The 27778-nt window shown below is 34.8% G+C and overlaps 1 protein-coding gene across 1 annotated transcript; it reads left to right on the forward strand.

Annotated features, from left to right (window-relative positions):
* The first annotated feature begins 206 nt into the window (after positions 1-206).
* Positions 207-27557, forward strand: LOC115448011 (sodium/potassium/calcium exchanger Nckx30C). The gene is made up of 6 exons (XM_037439415.1): positions 207-230; positions 746-902; positions 8341-8543; positions 13846-13984; positions 14306-14558; positions 21760-27557. The coding sequence occupies exons 1-6, from the start codon at positions 207-209 to the stop codon at positions 22001-22003; spliced, it is 1020 nt and encodes a 339-aa protein (XP_037295312.1). The 3' UTR covers positions 22004-27557.
* Positions 27558-27778: the final 221 nt, after the last annotated feature.

Below are 27778 nucleotides of genomic sequence, written 5' to 3' on the forward strand. Positions count from 1 at the left end.
TAATTATTTCACTTGGAAATGTTTTTTGTATCATATCTTTCCCGAATGCTTCAACGCTCTATTCTTATTTCGGAGTCTTTTAACTAAAATCTTCAATTTCTGTTTCGACTAACTTAAAAGCAACTTACGACCGTTTTAAACGATCCAAATCCTAATCTTCGGTCCTATCCCAAAAATAAACCAATCAAATTAAGTCATTTGTAAGCATGTCAAAAAAATCGTTCTCACTGGTAAATTTTCGCTATCGATCGAAAAAAGCGATTGAGATAGTTTATTGAAAACGGCGGTAAATCGCAATCGATGATGCTAAAAGAACGCCACGGATTTTGATTTTATATATTGTATCCCAAATATGTTCAGTTGACAATAGTATACGAACTTGACGTGATCATTTTAAACTTTATGCCTACTTATATTAAAACTGCAAATTGTTTAATTTCTGGTTTCTATTCATTAAAAACTTAAAAACCACATTGTGATATATTGGGCTTTGGTTGACATAAAGATCATTTTATAAGTTTAAGTTATTAACACCCATACACCTATACGAGGAATTTCTTACATAACATACGATTCTTGAAAAGATCAGAATAACGCGTGTGACTGTTTAATGTTTAAACATATCACAATAAAACGCATTTTTAGCATTACGAAACGAAACAAAAAATGTGATAAATATAGAAAATACGTCATTAAGGTGTATTCATAACGATTGAGCAAAACTAACAGCAGCAATCTTCCACAGCACGGCAACGCCACCACATCGAGCGAGACGTCGGTGGGGACGAACACGGCGACTGCAGCAGCGACGCCGGGACCCAGCAAAGCGCCGCCGCCCGCCGCCAAGTTCCGGCACGGTCTGCTGCAGCTCATGATACATACCATCGACCCGATGCATGACGGTGAGTTAGGTACGCACCGCGCTTCGCTCACTTACTAACTCATGGTTGGATGGTTGGAACATGATCCTTACTCGGAAGAAATAAGGTCTTTGTTTTTTATTGATGATTTTTACGTTGTATGTTTTCTTTCACATTGTTTTAAGTTTCTTTATTGCTGAATATTTTAAGACTTATTTTTCTTTATTTATTTACTCATAAAATTTAATTAAAGTGTAAAGCTTTTGTCTCTTTAATCTCTGCTAGTAAATAGACATTTCGAACGCTAATCTTTTTAACTTTTGCAAGCTTTATATTCGTTATTTCGGCTATATTTAAATGTTGGCTTAGAATTTATATCGGCATTTATCTTTTTAATCTCACGGTGCATTGTAACCTGTTTTAAACTCTTGTTAATTCTTCGAAAGTCACAGTATAATATTTTTTTTATTTTAATCTTTTATTTTATTATATTATGACCTTAAAATAAGACGCAAGGGTAATGTTATTAACCATCCAACCGCACTCATCTCTCGCGAAGGGTGACGGCTCAGCCTGAACCTGGCAGCGTTTGGCACTCGTCCATCAGGCTGGCAACTGGCACCTTAACGCCTTACGCCTAGCCCAACTTGGCATCCGCATCCTGGCAACTGGCACGCCAACTATCAGAGCCTTTGCCACAACTGCTATTTCACACACCAGTAAAGGTAAGTGGTATGTACATAGTTTTAAATATTTCTTGAAATGTAGTGTTGAGTTATGGAACGCTTTTGCGGCTTTTAATAAGGCTTTATAATAAAGCTATTCAATTAATTATTGCGCAATATCACCACAAGTTAAAGCCGTCTATAAGCCATCTCAATTTATTATGTCCTGGTTGAATAATTCTCGCTTGATGCCATTTATTGTTTTCGTTGAAGCCGCAGATTAAGCTGCAGATTACGTTTATTTAATTTTCTTGATACAATTAATGGTTTTTAAATAGCTTACTGATTGAGTGATCGCAATGGTATATAGTCGAAAATGCCGAGGAAGATACACGCAATGCAGTTCGTTCAAATATAAAACTAAGGAATATAGGACCGTCTGGCAAATATATAAGAAACAAAAGGTTTTCTTCATTCCTCTTAATAAAAATGAATAGAGATATTTATTTTTATTTATTTATTTCTAGTTAAAACATTATGAAAACTTACGTGAGTACTGGAATTATATTTACACTTTTAAAAATAAACAACATATAACATATAAGAAAAGGTTTCAACCAATAAGCTTAAGATACCTATCTATTTTAACATATCTATGTTAAAATATTTTAAATGAGATACGACAAACATTCCCATTACTCAAGCCTTATTAGCAAATGCGTTTATTTTTACATGTTTATAGTAAAAATAATATAAAGCTATATTATTCAGAATCCTATTTAGGAGTGACTAAAAAATTACTCATAAAATTAAAATGACTAAATTATGAAAATATTTTGGTAATTACGTTTCTTTAATGCGAAATTGGTGTAACCCCTCTAAATCTTATAATCAGTGCTAACCGGTGTATGGATATCAGACAAGTTGACTAATGATTAAGCTAATGACGAAATCGTTGTTAACATTATTGTTAGGTAATCTTAGACATTTCTCCCTACGGACAAATGTCCCTTTTGTTAAAATTAACATGCACAAGATATTATGGTGTTTTACACACTTAATATTAATCTTGTAATTCGTTAGCAATAGGGGACCGGCCTATGCTTGATTTTGTACATTATTCTATATGTAATAGTTAATAATACGAAAAAGAAGCACTCCTGCGAAAACTGCATAACAATTGGTTAAAAAATGAGCGAGTAATTCATATTTAAAATATTGTAACGTGCAGAAGTGGGCTCGATGTGGGGATATCGCTTCATCTCTTTCTTTCGCACGCGTCGTAATTCCCGATGACGTCACATGTGGGTATTTTGTCTCTTTTCTGTTTCTTGTTAATTACCCCTTCCACCGAAATTCAAAGACTTATAACTTGTTGATTTTTCACTGGATTTTAATAATTTATTTGGTGTTATAATTTATATTATGTAAATATTTGATAATTGTTAAGAACAAAAATGAGTCCGGTACCCTATTAATAAGATTATATTTCTGCCCGTGGTTTCGCTCATATAACACCCATTTCGGACTAACAAGTAATATAGCATTAGGGAATAATGTCGCTGGCTAATTCCAATTAAAGGCCATTTCAATTAACTCCAAATTCAAGCATTATTAAATAAAATCTGATCTATAATCTAAGTATTTCCACCTCCTTCCCTTACATCTACGACCTACACCTAGTTGATGCCTTAAAGTGTTTTGGATTAATGTTAAATTACATACATATTCGTTTAGAGATTTCTGTCTTTACTTCTATCAAACATGAAAACCTCGAAATATTTTATATATATCGTATTTATAATATTAATAAGATATTGTATAATGTTATATATTAATGTATAAATATGTAATACTAATAAGTGATATCAGTCCAATAATATGTACTGACCCACTAAGGGACAGGGCCTCCTCTACCGAGAGAGGCTTTAGTCCACCACGCTGGCCTAGTGCAGGTTGATAGAATTTACGTTACATTTAAGGAAAATATTACAAATACTTAAGTTTTCTCACGATGCATGTAACTTTAGAAATAAAATATGAACAAAACAGAAAAAAAGAAAACAGAAGATGTACAAGAAAAATACAGGAGATTGTCAATTTCGGGAATTAGTAATTTAAAGTACTAAATATTTCCATTATCATGTACTTTTTGTTACTAAACCCCGCGGTTGTCTAATCACAACATCATCGAAGCCAACGTTCAGATCAAGATTCGACCGTGACCATCGGCTTCACCATAATCCCACCAACGGCTTTATGCCACCTTATCCTTGCGAGTATAATAATATCCTATAATATCTACTCGCAAGGGTAAGGTGGGATGAGGACGGGTGAAAGAGAATCAAGCTAATAAGCGCGAGCGAACGCGGACAGGCATGCCAACGATTTGCTTAAGACAACGGATACTGTCCTGATCGGCTAAACCACTTGGTCAAGTTCTCTCGCTCCAATTAGCTTGCTTAGCAAATGATATTAAGTCTATAATTGCCGGCTTACCTTTTTTAAAAAATATAAAGTCCTAAAATTTTATATTGTACTCATATAACATATTTGCTTAAACACTGTTTGAATAAATTGCATTAAGTACAATATTTTCATTGATTAATTTTGGTGACATGGCTGTTAATAATACAATAAATGGCGTTAGTTGTTGTCATGCACATGCAAGCCAATGATGTACTGCATAGTAGTATTGCTTCCTCTTTCTAGCCGCATAGGCAAAAACTTGTTATCTCTGTTTAAATATCGCTGTAGCAAATTATAATACAAAATGTATTGTTTTGCTAAAGAAAAGTATCTAAAAATATAATGAGTTATAATAGTACAATCAAATTATAGAACATCTGTGGTTTTCATGCGAATATGTCGGTTACATTTGGCTCTGAAGGCGTATAACAGATGTACTCCTGAACGACCCACAAACCGTTAACTTGACGTCTATAGATTTAAGGGACTATTTTTTGTTCTATTATATTGTAGTAATGAATCTACCTTTTAACTTTTTTATAGTTCTACATAAATGGCAACAAGATTTAATATTATAAGAAAATTTAATTATCATTACAACGATCTCCAGACCGCATTTATCATATTAATTCTTATATACTTCTTAGTAGTTATAAGTCTGCTTGAAAACCTAATAAATAAATTAAAATAAAATTAAAAATATATTCTATCAGGTTCACTTTCTAAAAATTTCACCCTTCGCACCGGTGATCACGCAACTACTGGATATAACTTCCTGAGACTCTTAAGGCGTTACTTTGAGCTCGAAGTGAATTTGGGGCATCAGTAACAATCGGCCTGCCTTGACCCCATCGATTCATACTAAACCAAACTTTGATTACCATAAACGTATTAGGTATAGTAAATATTTCGTGAGGTTTTTGTTTGTAGGTAGAATTGTAGTAAAGAAATGAGGTAGGCTAAGATTGTTGCTATCGGAGTTAGATAGCGAGTGTTACAACCATGCAAACAAGTATGTTAAGAGTTAAGACTTAACATCTCATGTCTCAGGATGGCGAGCGCACTGGAATACCAAACAATACTTTGTAATTCATCGTGTTGGATGGTGTTTCTGCTGTTTATGGGCGGCCGTATCGCTTATCCTCAGGCGAACGGTAAGCTCGTCTCGCCATTCAAAGCAATAAAATAAATGCAATAGAAACTTTTTCTGGTAATTCGTGTTCCCAAGTTAGTGATTTAGTACCAATTTCTGTACATTCAATGATAACTTTACCCATAATAATATATGTATTTTTTAAATACATGATAGGTGGTTGTACATACATCCAATCTTTTTCTTTTAAAAATACGCAATGCATCAATATGAGTTTCTAAGAGTAATAACCACATATCAGATGGCCTGTAAATACCTAATTCCTTGTCTAAATACTTTAAAACGACAAAAACTGATTCAAACAGCATTAAATACTATTTTCCTCTCATTGATGTATAAACCCTGATGTTATATAGGTACCTTCTATGTTTATATCTATAAGATTAAACATACTTGAATGTACCCTTGTACCCCCTCCCTCCTCTACCCTTTAGACAATCCCACAAAGGAGATGTAACTGGCTAGCCGATAATCCCCTCGCAACACAATGGCCCGGGCTGCGTCTTGTCTTGTGGCCTGTCGTCTATTATTGTAATTAAACTATTGTAACATATCTATTTGCGAAGCTGGCTTTTGCTCGCGCTCAGTACCTATAATCTAGATAGATAATATAGACGCAAACATCGATATGTATGTACTACGTACTAGATTTGGCGTTCCGTACACTCATTGTGTTCGACTCAACTGTACTGCAATCCGTACACCTGACTTTAATATGATTTCAACATTGACAGCGTGTAGTTATGTACGGAGTTGCGCTCATATAATAACTCGAGTTTAAGTGTAAACCTACATGTGATTAAAAAATATTTGTCAAATACGTAAAATTATTTGTTGATAAATTATAGGTTATAATAGTGACGTTTGGTTGCCATTTTAATTCAGATTTTGAACTGATTATAGTTTGTATGGATATTCGTGTCTATAGAATATACGTCAAATGACGCGAAAGTCTGTGTGAGTTTATAAGAATGTCTGGATGCTTGTGTGAATAAAACAATAACTGATGTACGGAATTGGATCAATTTTTTCGGATACATAGACCATAGCATCTTGGAAATTATAACTCTACTAGCTGTTGCTCGCTTCTTCGCCCGAGTGTAGGAGTTTTCTGGGATCATAGCCCCGCTTTATATTTTCCCGGGATAAAGTGTAGCCTATAGCCTTCCCCGGGTTTAAACTGTCTCCATACCAAATTTCATGAAAACCCGTTCAGTAGATTTTGAGAAAATCGATAACAGACAGAAAAGTACTTCTTCTTTCGTAATATTGTGAACTTAGGTATATATAAAGGCAATAAGGTAGTATTATATTTGCGTGTTAAAAAAATGTATAAAAACCGTATACGAGCAGGTATGCCAACGATTTCAAACTAATTGAAATACAACAAAGTTTACCTTGTTTACAATAACCTACAAGTTGGAACGCTAAACTAATAACCTTAATATTTTAAGTGTATCGTAAAAAAACTGCTATATACAACTTAATTATGTTCTTTAAATTGTATGGAATTGTATAAATAATTATATTATCGTTCGACGAAATTTTCAGGAAAGAAATACGCCTAAAATGACTCTTATGGACCAGTAATAGGAATTTTAATAGAATAACTCAAGTTGCGCAAATTCTATTGGTCCTTCCTTCTTTATAAATCCCACTATCCCTCTATTGTATCTAAATGAGTTGTGAATTGCAAACTATTCTTTGGTATTCTTCTGCACTCGCCATCCTGAGACGTGAGATGTTAAGTCTTATTATGTCCAGTAGTTACACTGGCTACAATGTTGTTCAAACCCGAACACAACAGTGACACACTGCTGCTTGGCGGCAGAAATAGACATTTCGGTAGTACCTACCCAGGCGGGCTCTTACATATGAAAGACCTACCACCTACCACTTTCGAAGCAACACAGATTTATCTATACTTTCCAATCCTGCGGCACAAGGCGTTGCACACCTGGTCATAAATCTATACTTTTCTTTGTCGCACTATTAGCAAGACATGCACAAGATGTTTCAGACCTGGTTTCGAACTCAACGTGTTAAAACAATTCTATAAATAGAATTGGTATAAACATACGATACAAAACTCATCACCAGTTGACAATGCGATAATCTCATTCCGTGATCTAGTAGAAATAGACGCGTGTCCAAACTTCGTCGAGTGGCCAGTTCAAACATTTATGCAATGCGCATTGTTCAACAAAAACAAAGTTTGCCCGTTGCGAGTTGACCTATTTTTGAAACTGCAACAAGTACGTACTTAGCGCTGGCTTGCGATATGAAACTGGAGATTTCAAGCGCAATTATCCATATTTCAGCTGGAGGAACACTCCGGCTTGGGAATGGACGCAAATTATGGTTGACGGGCAAGAGTATTTGTAAGGCAAAATTCGCTGCGCAAAAAAATTGTACAAATCCCGCCTTAACGAACGAAGCTTAAGACTAAAAAATATTAATTTACAGTAAGAGATTTTTTATGACAAATTGTGTGGATTTCTTTAGGTTTTCTAAGAAGAAATTGCTTAAGTCGCTCGGATTCGGATGTTTCATCCTAGTTCAATACATGACCGCGTCGATTCCCCAGTTATTATTATTTATTATTATTAGCTTTATTTCAATCTTACTTTCTTGTCGAATCTAAATTAACAAACAAAACTATACAATTATAATTTGTCAAGTATTAGGAAAAAGTCAAATTACAAATTGACCCACGTTTAGACCTCTTCAATTTGCTAAAAATTCAATTAGTGAAAAAAATATATTATATACAGTTTGAAAGGCTTAGATACTTTCATTCTACCGTTAGGATACGGTATAACAAAGTACTTTGGCACAAGACAAACGTCTTATAGTCTTCACTACCTTAAGACCCTGCAACACCACAATATAGTACAAGCCACTTTCAAAGCGCTTCTTGGCAATTGATTAAATAGGCCATTGCTTGGGCATTATCTCTCTATCCAAATAAGGGATTCCTTAACAACTCTGCAAGTGCAAAAAGATTTTGACTAAATAAAAGAATTACTACAAATTTTTCCGGATTACAAATTGTGTGATAATTCATAGATTTAAGGGTGTTAATAAAATATTACAAGCTACCGATAAGTTATTAACGAAACCTTTAAACTTCAACCTACAATCACAGAAATAATAATATAGCCATTATACCAGCTCCAGCCCTTGTCTGCAGGTAAGGTGGATGAGAAAGCGACGCAGCTTCACGCGATAGCATCGCTAAAGGTGCTGCTCGAAGCGACGCGGCCGACGGCGGGCGGCGCGGGGGCAACTGCAGCGCGGCACTCCGCGGCGGCGGCGACTGCGCAGGCTAAGGAAACGCCGCTGGACCTTCCCAACGGTGGGCTGGCGGATGTCCAGTTAGATGCTATAGAAGAGGTGGGTTTAATATTCTGTTACCTTCTTTTGCATTGATGATAATGTTTTTGATAATGACTTTAAAACGGAATAGGCATTTTCATTTTAATCAGGTAATCGCCTGGGGCCTCTCGTTGTGCCTTAGATGACGACCTCTTTTTTAGGTCACCACCCTTCTAACCAACAAAACATCTTACCTAACTACGAAATTGTTGAAATCCTTTCGTTATTTGGTGGTAGGGACTATAGATTGTCTATTTCAACGATCATACCTCTTAAATAATCTATATACATCAATCTCCTCAGGCATTCCTATAGTTAGTACTCTTGACTGCCCTTTCTACCTTCTCAGTTTCATTACTCAATCCTCTTTCATTCCGCACATCCATCATAGTATTTTGAACTTTATCACGCACAGTATATGTTTATATATCCAACCCATAACCAAACTCCAAATCATACAAACACTTACCAGCATTATCAGTATAACGTTTAAACAACAGCTCTATTGTTCTTGGCAAACTCGAAGAGTGCCGCCATGTGATTGATGACTACCCTGAATACAGATCGCGATACGAAGTGACTAGCGAAACCATTATTGTTGGACCGAGGAATCCGTTCAGTGATTCAGTGATTCTGATTAATCTTTACCTTCATTAATATTGTGGGCATCTTGGGGAATCAAGAAGAGTTAATTGTGATATGGTTGGTACATTGAAAAACAATTATTATAACACCGTTTTTTTTAAGTATGTTCTTAGTTTGAATTAACGCGTTCTTTATTCAAATTTTTTTTTTTTAAATCTGATAATGACGTTTTGATTTTTTTTTAATACTGTTCATTATTTAAAACTATTTTCTAACAACAATGCGAGTCATACATTATTGTTGATCTTATTAAATGTAATTTTATTTTTTAAACAAGTATCAGTAAACTTTACAAAACACTTCTTGAATCTTAAAAAGAATTCCACTTATTCATATTGACGTTTTTTACAGCGTAGTTTATGCTCATAAATATTCAATTCCAAGCGATAGAAAGTTCTTCAATTTGTATAACATTTATTTTGAAATATATTAAATTGCAATGTTCAGCAAGCATAAATCAAATAGACAAAAACATTTTAGTTCTTTTCAAATATACGTCATATTTGCACCCTTCGTCATAAAACACGGTGACAAATTATAGCACGTGATATTTGCTAGAAATAGAAACGCGACTTTTAAACAAGTGAAATATGAGACGAGTAACTAGCAACTTAGCTGATGGCCAGCACCGTCATGACTCCTGTAAACAGAAGCAACACCATAGGCAACTAACAAACAAAACCCTGAATGGAAATTTGCCCTTGTTGTCCTAAGCTTTTGAATATAAATCTTTTAATTTATTATATTTATTACAATGTTCTTCAACCGAATAGAATTTCAATTTGACAGCAAAAAAGGCGATGTCTCTATTTCTAGATCTAGCCCGTTTCCACCAAAATATCACTTCACTAACCCATATTATCGCTATCAGAAGGCCGAATATCATCTGGTCCAAAACCCGTTTCAAGTTTAAACAGCACGAAAAAAGATTTGCGTCGATCAACGAGACTTAGAAAAATTGCTACGAAAAGAATCCAATTTCGTTTCGACAGCTGAACCGATCTGACGTATAGACATACAAATTACATCGTGTAAAGCCAAGCTCGCATTAATATTGAGAAAGGAGATTTGCCAAATTAAACATGGCCCGACATTTTTACAAGAATCTGTCTCCGAATGAACCGTCTTCGATGTTAATTGGAAAATCTAGTTGGTCTCCGTATTCTTTTATTGTTGCTGAGAATGTAATTTCGACTTAATTTGTAAGGAACTCAGAGTTGTCTGTCTTTTGTCGACGTTATTTTTGACTGAATGTTATTTACCACTACAAGTAGTGTAATCATTAACTATTATTTCATAAAACATAACGTAACATCAGTAATTATGTATAAAAAAACTCCTTTTATTTATCATACAGCCGCCACGTCTGGGTATTTTAATGATTTTAAAACATACCTCCATAGTACAAACACTAGATATGTAATTAACTAATCACAAAAAACTTCGATTAAAATAAAATATATAAAACGCTAAAAACTAAAACTCCATCGACTGGTAATGAGTACCGAACGTTTTTATCTAAAATATCGAAGACAGCACCCTCATCAGGTGTCACAGATTCGAGATAGGCACGACACTGCCGAATCAATGTCGCGTCAATGAACAAATAAAAACGATAAGACTTCTTACATTTGTCGAACATTCGGCAAATGCGCTCTTTGATGGATTCAAGGAATATATTTGCAGAGTTTACAAAAAATGTGAAATATTCCTCGCGATGCTTTGATATTACGTTCCGTAACTTCAATAAGAAACGCTGGAAAAGAATTTCGCCATCTTTCATTCATTACTTTGGACAATTGCACTGGAGTCTGGGTGGTGCGTTGTAATACCATTATAATAAGGCTCATTTTACTTACCATTTTGTGATAAACTCACGTCTCAGATGACATAAGAATTACTATACGATTGGTTCTAATCAAATATACTCTGGGCACAAGTATAAGGAACAACATACAGTTGAAGAGTTCTGCAATCCGCAGCCAACTCTTAAATATTTGGGAAAGCGCCTAAGAAAATAGCCTATTTGATTTGTCCGTATCATAATAGTAAAGAAATCAAACATTGCCAAATATGACGTTTGTGGATAAGTTTCATATTAAATATGAATTCCACTTGAAAATGGAAGATAGTTTTTTTACTGGTGGTAGGATATATTTTATATCTGCTCGGATAGCAACCGTACATAAGGTGTCAAAGCCCGTCATAGTGGCCCACGTAAGTGTGTCGCGTTCTGGAATCAGCCTGCATGTATATATTCGATGCCAACAAGCCGGCATAATTGTTTCAACCGTCGAGGGGTAATTAACTATTTCAGTCGACATTCTATCGGACCCCCCTCCACTTACTATCGGACTCCACTCCACTTACTATCGGACACCCTCCACTTACTATCGGACCCCCCTCCACTTACTATCGGACTCCACTCCACTTACTATCGGACACCCTCCACTTACTATCGGACCCCCCTCCACTTACTATCGGACCCCCCTCCACTTACTATCAGGTGCCGTGGGGTGACTGCCGTGCCAGTATAAAAAAGTAAACTAAAACACAGGACAGAAAATATCAGTATAGGTACTATGACTAAAACAGCTTTTTATTCATAATTGGCTAATTTATTTATTGGTTTTTAAGGGACACATACAAGCAATATTGGATAACATAAATAAAGCAAATTAAGTAATACATGGTTCAATTAAGTTTCCACAATTAATGATAAGTATTACTAATGATAAGTTAATAAAAAAGAAAATGAAAGAACGAGAAGTGTTATATGCATTGTTATAAAGCATAATCGTAATAGTTTTGTAAATGTACAGAAAATGTTATTTGACACAAACATTACATACGATTTATATGAAAAATAAATAATGTAAGACACTTTGATAGATGACTGTGTCGCAGATTTATAAAACAAAGTTTGACATAAACCTAAGTCGGAGTCAAATGACAGTTGAGAATTTGTTTCATGTCGTTCTTTTGTAAGAAGCAACGTTTTCCACGACCATTTGAAATATTGCTATGAAAATGTCACTTTAAAATAATGTAAGTCATGAGATATTTCAAATACGTTATTTTTGTTTTCATATTTATTCGGACAGACATTTTTTATATACGTATAGCACGTGTGTTTTCTGCTTTTCAAACTTGACATTGGCAGAATTGTCGTAAAACCGTTCCAGACACACAAGGATTGGATATTAAAAAACTAATTTTATTTTAAACTAGCTTTTGCTCGCGGCTTCGCTTGTGAAGGATATACGGGGATTAAGCCCAGCTATATTTTTTCCAGGATAGAAAGTAGCCTGTAACTTTCCCAGGGTCTTTAACTATCTCCATACCAAATTTCATAAAATTCCGTTCAGTAGATTTTGAGAAATTCGATAACATACACACAAAAAGAGACTTTGTTTTATATTAGTAATTATGTACAAATTTGACAATGATCACAAATCGTTGCCTCACTATTACAAGGTTCTTTGTGATTTTTTGTACAAATTGAACTATATATATATCACACAATCCACGTCACTTATGTAAAAAACAATGATCGCGAAAGATAATGGGAGAAGCATATCTTATAGTTTTATTTCATTTTTACCAACAATAATACGTTGAATCTCATTGTTCCAACATTAGTAAAAAATAACATAGAACCTTGTAATATTGAGCCAGCGAAATGACAAACATTAACCAAGACAAAGGAATTGTAGATACTAGATACCTCCCCGACGATTAAGCACCGGGTATTGGGAAAAAGGACGTGAGACTCCGGCAATGACAGACTCAATAGAAAGTGCGCATTGATCTACGTGTAATAGTTAACTTGATTATAACTCAGGCAAATATATTGGTCCACGAGTCGTAACCCCTATAGAACGGAAACAATATGATCAGTAGGTCTTCAATAGTAAATCCTTTATTTGCAAAAAAGTTGGTACAGTATAGTATCAACGTAATATACACCTGACTCAAGAGAGAAATAATTAAATATAGATACATTTCTACTATCATTCATTAAATTACCTCTATTGTGTCCGCTATAATTGTCAAATTTGGACAAAGAACTTATTTGAAAAGAGCGTGTTCTTCATTTACACTTCTACTTTCGTAAATTAGTATAGTAATGTTTCATCCGAACCCTTTGAGGAATAGATGCTTATATGTATATATATAGTCATAACACCCTTTTGTTTTTAAGTAACTATGCTCCAAATTGTTCCACAATTGCTCCACATGAAAACTTATTGTATGTTAGTAAGAATTAAAGTTTCGAAAACGACGAATGTCTCCCCCAATCCATACAAGACGGTGCGACAGTCACTCATATATTATCAGTCAAAGCTGTCCGCTATAATGGGCAGGATACTGTTAGATCTAATCCTAATCCTGCGCATTAGAGTTACATCGTCTGCCAGATTATAGACAGAATGCGTTCATCATCAGAGCAGTAAAAGAGTTTAAATTATTGTATAGTTGTTTTCTTACGTTTACTTTTTCTTTGTAAGACTACGTGTCCTCAAAAAAATAGCTAAAGAAGCGTTCACTTTAGCTTAGCCAAATATACTAGAGAGCTACAGAAGCGAAACAGTCACAGCATTAAAGCATACTTGCACATAATAAGGATGATATATGTATGTAATTAATGATGAAATGTATTCTTCTGTCATAGATAGGAGACTTAGAAGAGGACACGACGCCGCTGGACATGTCGTGGCCGTCCGGGTTCCGCAAGCGGATCACATACTTGTTGGTCGCGCCAATAATCTTCCCACTTTGGATCACCCTCCCGGACACAAGGACTCCGAGAGGTGAGAAATCATTGAGAATTGCTTGGGAGTAGTGAAATGTAGGTGAAAGAAGGCTTTGTGCTATGGATCTTCTATACATTTTTCTAGATAAACAGCATATTTCGGAGTGGAAATTAATGAAAGGAACTAAAATATTAAGCAAAATCAATATATAATATTATAATTTCTTTTAAGCACCAAAGTTACGACTCTACGAATTCATAAATTTTGAATACAGCAAAAAAACTAAACAAAAATGTCAAGAACCAAATAGATAAAAATTTACAAAATGTGATATTTATTTCAATACGATTGTGATTAATCCAATAATTTTGTTTCCAGGGAAGGGTCTGTTCCCCATAACGTTCGTAGGATCTATATTATGGATAGCATTTTTCTCTTACTTGATGGTCTGGTGGGCCAATGTAGCGGGGGCGACGGCGTACGTGCCCCCCGAGGTGATGGGCCTCACGCTGCTAGCCGCGGGGACTTCGGTACCAGACCTGATCACCTCTGTGATCGTCGCGAGGAAAGGTTTCGGGGACATGGCCGTCTCCAGTTCCGTCGGCAGCAATATTTTTGATGTTACTGTTGGGTAAGTTTGAATGTTTGTTATAGATCAAGACCTGATGGTAGCCCTTGATAGACTATGAACAATCAAAATGGCGGAAGTAATATTGTACCGTTACCGCACTTTATGATAAGGGATGTGGGTTTTGATGTGAGCCTTCAATAATCTTATAGAATGAAAGATTACAGGAGTCTATTTCGACGTCAGTTTTCTAGGAGTATCGTTACTATGCCTGTCAAGCTAAACATTTCATAGTACAGGCAATATACAAACTAAATAGTAGAAAAATTCTGTTCAAATTTATAAGCAAAATAATTTTAGAAATGACTATAATGCAGTAGGAGGGTTCTATGTTTATACGATAAATGAAGATATACGTGTAAGGAAAGGACATTCTTGCTTAAAAAACTACAATTTAACATTATCTAGTTTTATATACATGTTCTATAAACACACTTACATTCAACTGTAGTTACCCGGATATATTACTAAAATATTTTTACAAAGTTTCTAAATTTTTCCCCACGTCGACAATTCAAACGTATTTCGGAGTAAATTTATCTGCCCTCGCTTTGCCACTTATTGGCATTTATTTGCTGTAATATCCGCTCCAATCTCTACTTCTAGTCTAGACGTAACACTGTTTCAAACCAAGTCTATTGAATTATATTTTGTAGCTTTTAAAATTTCTGAATCATTTGGATTGCTTTACGAGGCAAATGGTCATGAATATTTATTCCTCTTAAAATATTAAATGAATCTGGAACATGAAAGTATAGTTTATGCAGGTCATTCGCTTGGTATTGAAGCGGCGATAGCCTAGTTGGGTATGGAACGGCCTGCCGAGACAAATGTCCACAGGTTCGAAACCTAATGGCACACACTTTTCTGTATTCTTTGTTAATTATCGCTTGCTTTAACGGTGAAGGTAAACGCGAGGAAACCTGCATACCTGAGAAGTTCTCTATAGGAAGTTTGAGGGTGTGTGAAGTCTCCCAATCCGCACTAGGCCAGCGTGGTGGACTGAGGCCGAACACCTCTCAGTAGTAGAGAAGGCCCGTGCCCAGCAGTGGGATAGTATATAATACAAGGCTGGTATTATTATAATCGTTTTGTTTATAAGTTGGCGACCAAATACACTAAAATCTACTTAATTAAATTCTTGACACTACACTGGTCACGATGCTAAAACCAGTACCTCTAGGAACATGGAAATTTGCATACAAAGTCTTTATGCCACGTAGGTGATCCACTAAAAAAGGATTTTGTAAATTCATTCCATAAGAAGTTAAAATCCATCACGGTAAAGGTATATTTCTTTGCATAAAATGTCTACCCAATTGCAATGAAAAGACAAAAATCGTAAGAGTTCCTTAAGCCGTTTCTTTTTTATAACTAACATTTATTTATAAAGGTTCCGAGTCCAGAACAGTAATCCTTTCATTAAGCTTTAGTCTCAGATCAAGTTTACTGTTTAATATCTTTGCAGATCAGTAGTTATTTATATTATTTCTATAGAAAACTGACACAACCTAACTAACACAATTGAATTGACTATCAGCACCATCACCTTATGTTTCCTTGTTTAAAGACATAATATTGGTTTTTTAACCGACCCTACAAATAATTTCATAAAAACTTAACATTCAGTTGAAGTCAACTTTTACTAAAACATGGTATCGTCATGAACCAGTAACCAGTTCGCACAAAGAGCCCTTCAAACGTGACCTTCAAGGTCCACGTGACCTTTGGCCCAACACCTGACATCTATCCGAAACCTTACAAAGGTTATTAAAATGTACTTTTTTACGAGCTAGTTCGTGCTTTTGTTAGGTCTAAAAACCGGTCAAGTGAGAATCAAAACGTAAAGACAAATTTTTGTGTTCCAATAATTTATTAATATTGTACTGTTTATGATTCGTCTTGTGCCATTTTTATCTTCTATCTATATCTATACTTATAATAAATCTGTAGAGAGGTCAATTCTGTACATGAAATATATTTCCAAAATAACTATCAGGGGGTGATTAGGGATCGATACTGATGCCAAAAATGCAATTAGTAAAATTTTTGTCTGTCTGTCTGTCTGTCTGTCTGTATAACCGTTATAGAAACAAAAACTACTCGACGGATTTTAACGAAACTTGGTACAATTATTTTTCATACTCCTGTGCTGGTTATAGTATACTTTTCATCGCGCTACAATTAATAGGAGCAGAGCAGTGAAGGGAAATGTTGGGAAAACGGGAGAAGTTACTCCATTTTTTAAGCTTCCGTCGCGTGTGCAACCTTAATGGTTAAAGCTACATAGAAATCATGTATGACGGAAATGTTCTCCTTAAAATTATGTAAAAAATATCCCACGACAGCATATGTCTATCTTTTATGGTTGACTCACAATGACACGTGTAACTCCCGATAGCTTAGCAGTTCGAACCTTTCTCATTATATTTGTTTACTAATCTTAGGAACTATCGGTCCAAACTGAAAAATTCTTTTTGCGTTGGATAGCCCTTTGTTCGTGGAGTGCTCTAAGTTATATATCATCACGCTATAACCAATAGGAGCGGAGCAGTAATGGCTAATCTTAGGAACTACCAGTTTGAACTGAAAAATTCGTTTTGTGTTGGATAGCCCTTTATTTGTGGGGTGCTATAGGCTATATATCATCACGCTATGACCAATAGGAGCGGAGCAGTAATGAAACATGTTACAAATACGGGGACAATTTATTAGTTTTGAGAGCTTCCGTTGCGTGCGCTGCGTAAACGGTTAAAGTTATGCAACATTGATGTATGTCGGGATTATTCCTCTTAAAAAGTTTTAAAAAAATATATTATAAAACAAAGTCCCCCGCTGCATCCGTTTACCTGAACGTCTTAAACTCAAAAACGTATTACGATAAAATTTGGTATGGAGACAGTTTGAAACCCTGCGAAGAACATAGGCTCCCGGGAAACTACTACTTTTATAATGGAAAACTTTAGCCTGAAAAACTTTATAACGCGGGCGGAGCCGCGAGCAAAAGCTAGTCTTGAATATAACCGTTAATATACTTTAAAAAAATAATTCTAACTGCTTATATCTGAAATGTGGAGTTGATGCCAAATTTCAACCTTTTGGAAAAACCATTAGGCGCAGTTTTGGCTGCCTTTCTAAGATCAAATACTCTTTAGATTACCTCTGAGCAAAACTATAATAAATAAGTAGAAGTGAATATTTATCACACATCATAGCTATATTTCATAAAGCATGCTAAATTAAAGCGCATTCTAAGTCTCAATATTTACAATCCCATTCAATATGTGACGTGAAAACGTCAAAAACGAAAAGCTTTATTTTCACATGATTGTGATACGAACGAACAATACTAAACATGACAATGGCGTGTTCCCGTAGATGTCCCCTCCGCTGTGCCTGTCACCACATCGAACGACGTCCTAAAAAGAAACCGAACTGTAAATGTACTATAATATACTGCACCATTAAATAGTCTATGTTGGACATTTTATAGAATTTTATTACTTCAAATAGCTAAAACTTGGTTACTATTATTTATAACAAGACTTCTTTTAGAGCATGAACATCTCCAGATCTCGCTTTTTAATGTGCGATTGGAAATCATCGGAAATCTGAATTGCGATTAGTCCGTATTACACTTAAAATTTTAACTACTTGGAAATAGACTTAACATCCCACGTCCCAGGATGGCGAGCGCAGTGGAATACCAAACAATACTTTGTAATTCATGGTGTTGGATGCTGTTTCTCCTGTTTAAGGGCGGTCGTTTCGCTTACCATCAGGCGAACGTCAAGCTTGTCTCATCACTCAAAGCAATATAAAAAAAAATACGAATAAGGATATGGTTTTAAATCCATAATTAGTTGCATAATTAAAATACTTCCTCTACTCCGATGCAGTCTATGTTCCATATTACATATAGAAGTAGGTATATAAACTCGAGTGTAACTTTAAAACACAGGTCTCTTAGCCATTTTTGGAGCAAAGCCAAGATTGTAACTATCGTCTTCTTTGAATATTGGGAAGGAACGTGATTGCAAAAGACGCCTCTCAATATGCTTCGGTATTACATATTCTTAAATCATTTTGCAGTGGACTATCGATTTTTCAATTATACCAAATGTCGTTATTGGTTTCCAACTGGTAACTGTCTTTGCAAATTAGTTTATTAGCCTTTTTGTTTCATGTCTTTTTCTTCCGCTTTTTACAGCAAGGACACGATCATTCATTTCTAACTCTTCGTTTTAACTATTTAATGAAATCGATGTAAATGACAACGTAGTCATTCTCGGAGTATCGTTAAGTTAACATATTACATTGAATATTAGTGTCATAATATTTTAAAGTTTCAAAACATTACATAAGTGTTTCCCTTACTTTAGTAACCCATATGGTAAATATGCCTGCTTGCTCCCATCATCTGGCTGATCCAGTATTTAATGTTTTACACCAAATCTCTTTCTATTTTTCTCATCTTTTAATTAAGTATATGTATCAACTCAGTTAAATTGAAATTCGTCTCATGTTATGGCAATTTAATCAAGCCGAAGCGTTGACGTAACCAATAATTATTGATATTTCAGATTTAATTTTGATATGCCGCTGTATTTTTACGTCTTTTTGTGGTCAGTCTTAACGTATCCTCTTTTTTATTATTACACGTAATTACTGTATCTTCAGTATTTTGTTTAGTTCTTGATTCGCCTATCGCAGTATGATTTAAACTGATTATAAACTATTCATATATTTTCCTTTCCGTATATTTCGTCGGTTTTACGTGTATTTTCAAAGCTTGTACAACAAACTACCTCATAAATCTGGCGAAACGTGTTTTGGATGTATTTCGCCCAACAACAAATCTTATGTCAAAAGACATTAGGTCGTAATTCCTGCAGCTCGTGTTGATAGCAAGCGATATATCATGCGAATAAAGGAAATAAAATTTTATACGTATCGTTTGCAAAATTGTTGAGTTTCAAGTCTTTGTCTTGGATTAATGTTAGCTCGGATCATTAGTAGAACAGTAATATTGTTTTAATGGTACAGAAATGTGAGCATTTTGCAAACTTGGATCTAAGGATTAGAGTTTTCCTTAAAATTGTGCTGGAATAATGAAGATACTTACGAATTCTTGCAAAGTTACAGATGTGTGAGCTTTAAACACAACGCATTGAAATGTTTTAATGTAATGTAAGACAAAAGTAACAAACTTATTAAATAGCTATCTGCATATCCAGATATTTTTACTGATAATTCTACTTTTTCATATATACCAACGTTATTTCTTCAAGATCCTCTCACATTAGAGCTTAAAAATTATAATATCATAAATTATACATAAAAGATAAGAATTTTATACTTTCCTTTATAAAAGATACAAAAGATGAGCTCTTTATCACCTTATCCAGGCTTCGGCAGGCATTGTCTTACGTTCTGCAGGTGCAGCGCGATCGATAACTGAAACTCAAACAAAAACAACTTTAGCACATTGCGATAGAATTCAGAAACGTTTGGCAGGTCTACTTTGTAGTTCGGCTCGAAACTTTATCGTTAAAGCAGCGAAGATTTTGATATAAGCCTCGACAATGAGATTTGAAGATATTTGTTCAAAACACAATAGTTTGGCTTTGGTAGACTCAAAGGAATGACTTTTGGAAACAAACGTTTTAGAACATGATGTACAGGGTCAGGGAAATACAAAACTATTATTTACAAGCTTACATCATATATAAAAATATACTTGGAAACATAATACTTGTTCCTTAGTTTTAAGGCAGAACAAATTTTGACTAATAAATTACATCCAAGCAACTTAGCTTTGAATATGGATTATCAAGATTTTGCCACGTGTAGGAATTCCTCATTGACAGGAACTAAATGTATAGGACTTTTTTATAAATCTTTATTTAAAGAGCTTGGTCATAATTTCACGACTATGTCACTTCACATACATTATATTCACTCACTTTTCCCCCTGCCGACGCAGGAACCGACAAAATACTGTTTATAATAGTTACATAGGTTTACATTCCAGCTAGAATCTGGAAATATGTCAAGTAATACTTTGACGGTGTTTTCATACATATTTCTGATGCACAATTCGATATTGCAGAAACTGCAGTATCCTTGAAGCGAATGCCAGTAGAGAGGTTGCGTTCTGATTACATCCAAGCATTAAACTTACAAATAATTCATTTTTAAATTTACTGCGTATCAACAGAATATTGCATTGTTTTAGCAGTGACCCCACTGCACCGGATGGTAAGTAGAATAGAGTCCAATAGCATCTCGATTGACAAGAGATGATTAGCCCTCGGCAGTCGACACAATTATGCCGGTTGGAACCGGATTCACTAAGCATAATATGAATTCATTTGTGATACGTATTTTACATATACTCGTTTACATTTTCAATGAATAGTCAAGTAGAGTGGAACAAAAATAGGTCATCAATCTTCACTTTAAACTTGAATGAGCACTGAGCATAATATATCAAGCGATTATACGAAATGCTTATAATAAAAACAATGAATAATCTACTCACCTTTCCAAATATCGTGCAAGCTGTAACATAAACCTTATGATTTTACACGTGGTTCGTGTTCAAACATATTTAATTACAACCGATTTAATCTAAGGAAGCATGACATAATGCCAGGGTAACCCACTTATTTATCAGTACGACCTTCCACCATTAAATTCGTTAACCCCCACCCAGGGGAGCGAACTAACGATAAAAAAAACACTGATATTTATCGGCGTAATTTGGCGCGAGTCCTCGACCCCAATATTGGGTCAAATGAAGGCCAACATAAAAATATTAATATCCCGTAAACTAAGCTTTACGATTCACATAATTGATTCTTTTATGAGCTGCGGTAATTTTTTTCATAACTTAAGCCGAGGAAGTTGGGGTTCTTTTTCGTTGAATTTAATGCTTTTTAACATATAAGTCACAAACATGGATCACCTGACATCATAAAATACATCCACAATGCTAAAAGTGGTTAAAGGACTTCAAATATTTACGTTGGGTTACACAATAGCAATACCATTTCAAGTCGTTTCTGGACGTACAATTAGCAACCTTAAAAGACTCATTGCTCTACTCTCATTATTATCAAAGGAATCATAACACACATTTACAGATTTGAAAGATACTAATAAATTATTCAATCTAAATATGCATTTGTTTCTGTTCCAGCCTACCTCTTCCATGGCTCCTGTACGGGCTGATAAACGGCGAGCCCGTGCAGGTGAACTCTAAAGGCATGGTGTGCAGCATCGTGCTGCTGTTTGCGATGCTCATCTTCGTGATCATCAGCATAGCCTGCTTCAGGTGGAAGATGAACAAGGGACTGGGTTTCACCATGTTCTTACTCTACTTCGTCTTCGTCGCCGTCAGCTTAGGCTTAGAGTACGGCTATCTTCATTGTCCAAGCGAATAGAATCGTCCATTTTTCGGAAGGTGTAACTTTATGAATGGACAAACCACTGGTGTTATTAGTTCAGTTGTGTTGACTTTTTATTTTAGGCATCGAGCGCACAATAGTCGTACAAATCAGTGCTGGTTATGAAAGATGAGCTTTCACGGACATACAACGAAATAAAACAGATATCCTTAAAATAACTAGTCAACGTGATGTGAAATATGTTCAAATCAACAATCTAGCAATACCAAGCCTCGTAACGGATGGCATAAGTGTAATTAATAAAATTAAAGAGTAGAATAATTTTAGTGGTATCGTTAACTTTATGTTTGATGTTTTAGTTCGGTTTAATGTCCTAGCACAAACAGTTATAATGATTGCTCAAAACTGATTTACGTTGTGATTCTGTTGCTACGTAGACTACTTTAGATGTGTACGAATAACGCTTGTAATAGAACATGTCGACGATACGATATTAATAAGCGAACCAGGATATTTTGATAAGTCATTCGTATTTAGTAATAGTTAAAGCTTCGATTGTTCAGTTGGAATGAGCTGCGTTGTGACAAATTTAAGAAGTGTTGGACACGTTGAATTTAGATTGATTTGTATCAGTGAAGCGACGGCTGTCGAAGCCTACATTCAAGTGTAGTGGAATCGATTTTGTTCCTACAATTTGACTGCCGACATAACAATGAAAAGTCAAGATCGGACAGGTAAATAAAATCAAACCTTGGATAAATGATAGTATGTGCCTATATTATATAATTTGAGATTGGACGTGTAGTAGACGTTATTGATCCAACAGCCTCTTAAACTTGACAAGACGCTATAGATTTCGCGTTTTATAAAGATACGTTTGTATCATATATTTAAATGTTTAGCCATCACATAGATGTAGATATATGAATGTTAGTTGTTCTTACGATGGCGCTTATACGCTAAGTTGTAATGTGATTTTTATAATATACGGGTCGGTTGAGTGTTGTAAATAATCCAATATATTTTGTTGGTACTGTTCCTTTCTTTCTTCTGTTACTGAATTTACGTGTGGTGATTCGATGTTGGCCGAAATTGTCATTGCACAAACGATTAGTCGTAATTGTGTAAATACACATGTAGGACGGTAAGGCGACATAATCTGAGCGAGACTTGGGTAGGACTAATGAAAGATACGTTTGAAATGAAAATGAAACTAGATAGCTTTATCAAAGGTAAGGTAGACGATGGTAAATCGATTGTTACGCTTAAAAAAAAATAAAGTTGATGAAATAAATGCATGGATTCTAGAATGTTCAGATTTGCTAGCGGCTAATACGGTAATGGTTTTGAAGATACAATAGATAGAACATGGCCTTAATCTGATTGAATAATCTAAAAATGAGTTTCGGTCAGAAAATTTTGGATATAGATATATAAACTATAGGTTTATTACTTAGTTACAATATCACACAAGTCTCGCCCAGACCGTAGGGGATTAGACATTACCTTTAAAATAATATTATCCATGTTTCGTGATATGAAAACCATAAATCTTCCTCTTCTATAATCATTGAATTTATCATAAATAGTCAATTCTTAATGTAAAGTCGTGAATCGTTTTTGAATTACAAAGGCACGGTTGGTACAAGTTCAAAAATAATGGTAACTAATGTGAAATAACATCTCGAAAACCGTCCATGACAGTGGCGTGGTCGCACACCAGGATGTCGGTCTGGCTTCCATGTTGGCGCCCCTGGCGATAGATGAACTCCAGAAGGTTCAACTTCAAATACCTTTAAATGATTACATCCAAATAAAACTCTTCCATTTATCTTATTAAATTTAATATAACCAATTATTTATTAAGGTGCTATTTCTCGGGCTCAGACACGTGAGGGGTGCCACTGGCTAGATGTCCTTCAGTGCCACGTCACTGGCCTATATTTTCGTTGTTATCAAATAAAGCTTGCGCATTATTTCCCATGTCACGACGAATAATTGAAAGTTGAATTCAATTGTTATTATCCCAAATTTTTACATTTACAACCCGCCTATTTAACATAGCAATAAATAGAGTAGACATAGATAGTTAAAATATTTTTAAAAGTTAAGCTTTAATGGTCATTCCACAGTCTGTTCTGGAGTATCAGCGACTTCAATGCAACATTTGACGAACGCGCACAAACATTTCCATGCGAATGAAATGCTTTATATTTAAAATCATAGGAGAAACCATTTTGTGAACAAAACTGGTGAGCCCTCAGGAACAACTCCGTGTGAAATTTTTTAGATCTTAATACAAGTCAACACGTGTCGAATTCGGTTGTCTTCCACGATGCTAATGTAGTTCGGTAGGCGGTTAGTTAAATAGGATGCGTCGTCAAATTTCAGAATGTTTAAGCCTTATTCGGCATGTGACTTACATCCATGGTCTGTGCAGTGATTCTGAAGTACTGGGAATTTTGTGAGATCTAGCTAATACATTAATGCGCATAATAATAACGGATCTATTAGAAAGAATTAAAGAATCAGATAAGGGATTAGTATGAGCCATAAAGTAGTTTCTTTGACTGAAATGAGATCAAACAATGATATGCCACATAACATGTATACATCAAGTTGTGAGTCAACTAATTGATATAAGAATTGCGTTCCGGGGCCGCAAATAGTATGAGCAGATACTGTAACACTGATTAATAACTCATACAAATGGGTTGCATGTGTACCAATGCGAACAATTTGAGCTAAAAATGATATGTGAAAAGCTGTATTAAAAAGATCTTATTATAATCACAGTACTGCATCCATGATTTTTCTGGTAATGCATCCATCCAGGATTTGGTATTTATAGTCGACGAGAATCACTTAACATCAGGTGGACTATATCATTGAAGAAGAAACATAAATACTGGTGACAGAATTCAAAATGCATTGTTTCTCCTATCTTCCATCTTCACGCGGAGTTATTTCTGAAGAGGACGCGGTAGAAGACAAATAAGGACATATCTAGTAGATACAACACATAGATCGTAATCTGTGATAAGGGTATGCTTATGACATATTTATAATGTATTCAAACATCTATAATCTTGCGATCTCTATTCTATCTTTCCTTTTCTTCTAAGTGAGTGAAAGAGAGAAATACAATAAACTAGTCTAGTGAGGAATACAATAAATTTCATGCCTCTTCTGTACATACGCTTGGATTTGATAAAATCTGTAGTTCGCATAGCGATCAAGTACTTCGACTACCTTTGCGTGGCAGTTTTGACAGTAGAGCACTCTATTTATGAGGTCGTTATGTCGTTTTCAAAATTCGAGATGTCAAAACAAGTCTGTCAAAATTGCCATGACAGAGCGTAAGCTTATTGATTTACACAAACAGCCTTGGAATCAAAAAGTTTTCTACGAACCGTTTCTATACATTACAATACTTATCTTTTAAAAAATTGGACTGTATCTCTAATACTGTTCGGAATTTATTTGCATTTATAAATTCAATGTAGGAAGTTGTAAATCGACGTAGTATAACGGAAGCACCAATTACATAACCTTTACTTACGTATTGCCTATAATCGCTAACTTTATATGCTAATTATACTATTAACTAGAGATTTCTTAACTCTCGAATGTATGTAGACTTTGTAAAATATATCATCCTTCCATAGTAAAGTTTCTAGATATTCTATTAGGACTTAATCGGGGACGGATTCAGGGGGTAAAAGAGGGGATGACTTACAGATTCCACGAACCTCACACCGTACCCCTCTACTCTGAATCCACGCCTGTTATATTCAGTTTTTTAAACATGGTACAAGTCGTCGTGTCGTCTTAACTTCAATTAAAATATATGAAAATATACAAAATTTAAACAATATAAACGTAGTATACTGTAAAACGCCTTAACCTATTTACTAGATGGTACTATAGTTAAACGAGTTAAAGTCTATATTGCAATGACGGCACGACGAAATGTACCACGTGACTAATGACTATCATATCAGTCATCGGTGCGTGCGGCACGAGGCAAGGCACAAGTATCTACTATAGTAGATGACGCACAAGTAGACCGTGCCATGTTTTAGACGACAAGCAAGTATGTTTATGTGGGAAACTTGTGCGTAGTAAGTTGATACTTGTAGATAGATATTTAACAAGTGTCCCCAGAACGAGCAACGCGACTATATATTCCTTAATAAAAACATGTTTTATACATGCGAGTAAACCAGCTACATAAAAACATATTTCGCTGTCACGGCCAACTAATAAATAAATAATTACAATTGTCCATTTCATTACTAATAAAAATTAATAGTGGCGTTGCTCGACGCATAAGAAAGTACCCGAGTATCGCTCGTTTTGTATGGAAAGGTGCACAAGTACTGTTAGGCAAAGCACAAGTGCCTATATTACGTGTAAAACAGCGGCCCGTGCCGCACTCACAATGCGCATGTCATAACACGTAGACACATTAAAAATTGCATTTGTTCAATACCAAATAGCACAAGCCGAGCTAGATTTCATTAAAATTTCCAAAATTTGTTATTATTAGAATATGTAAGAGTTATATACTTATTCCATCGGTACATCAACTATTATGTACCGAGTAACACAATATCCTTTACTTCTTGGCAGTCTAAGTCTAGGCTTAAATGCTATCATTAATTTTAAAATGTTTATTAACAAAAAATTGAAATACTATGATATCCAGGTAGACATTGTTATTAGAGTGATGGTTTTTATATATAAAAATATAAATAAAAAATTATGGCAAATAAATATTTCCCATTGCATTTTTTTCGGTGCATGCGTGACGTGAACACCATAAGGACATTTTATGAATAAGTGACTTCGAAGTTGTTTCTTCTCTCTTCAATCTTCTTTAACTATAATTGCTGTGCCGAAAAAAGTGGAATGTTTTTCTAGCCAACGATTCCGTTTCTAGCTGGCATATCTCGATTCCGTGTGATTGGCGAAAATTTAAAAATAATATTCGATTGTTCTTTTTTCAAACTTCAAAATTGTTGCCAGTATCAAAAATTATATTTATGTTAAAGCAAATTAAAATTATTTTAAATGAACATTTCCAACAATATTTTTAAACAAATAATTGTGGATTGTTAAATATCGCCGAAATCGAGATGGCAGCGTAGGTTGTTAATAGTGATATTACAAAATAAGAAAAAAATGTTATTAATTTGAAAAAGCCGTAAGTAGATAAGATTTTAGATTCCATCATGTTGTGACGAGAAGGCGGTGAGAGGCTCTTGAGAGGTTTAATTTTTCGATAAAATGTGATTTTAAAAATATTTTAACAGTATTATAGTCATGATTAACTTCTGTTCGAAAATGGATATGTTGATGATTACCATAGACTACGTAAATGTTGCCATTATAAAAGCTTTTAATAATTGTTGAAAATATATCGTTGTGATAGTTTTAAAGTTATCTAGTTTAATGCAGAATGTTTACATAAGTTCAAAATTTAATTTTGATAATTTTGTCGAAAAGAGCATCGGAGTGTCCGCGCATTCGGCGACGGTATTATGAAAAATTACAATAAAAATAATAAAATAGTGAGTAAAAATAACAATGCTTTTATTTCCTTATCTATATTTAATTTAATAAATAAATCAACATTTTACCAGTATTTATGTTCATTTCTAGCACAAGGAACTATATAATTACAATTCTCTGGTTTTGATGTCCAAATTGGGATATTCTGGCAACGTCTGGATTTGTATGGTACTACCTATTAGTAGACCCACTGCCGGACAGCTGAACCACTTGTGCCCAAGCTTCTCGTGACAT

Source organism: Manduca sexta, chromosome 16 (assembly GCF_014839805.1).
Source record: "Manduca sexta isolate Smith_Timp_Sample1 chromosome 16, JHU_Msex_v1.0, whole genome shotgun sequence".
In the NCBI taxonomy this organism is placed as follows: domain Eukaryota; kingdom Metazoa; phylum Arthropoda; class Insecta; order Lepidoptera; family Sphingidae; genus Manduca; species Manduca sexta.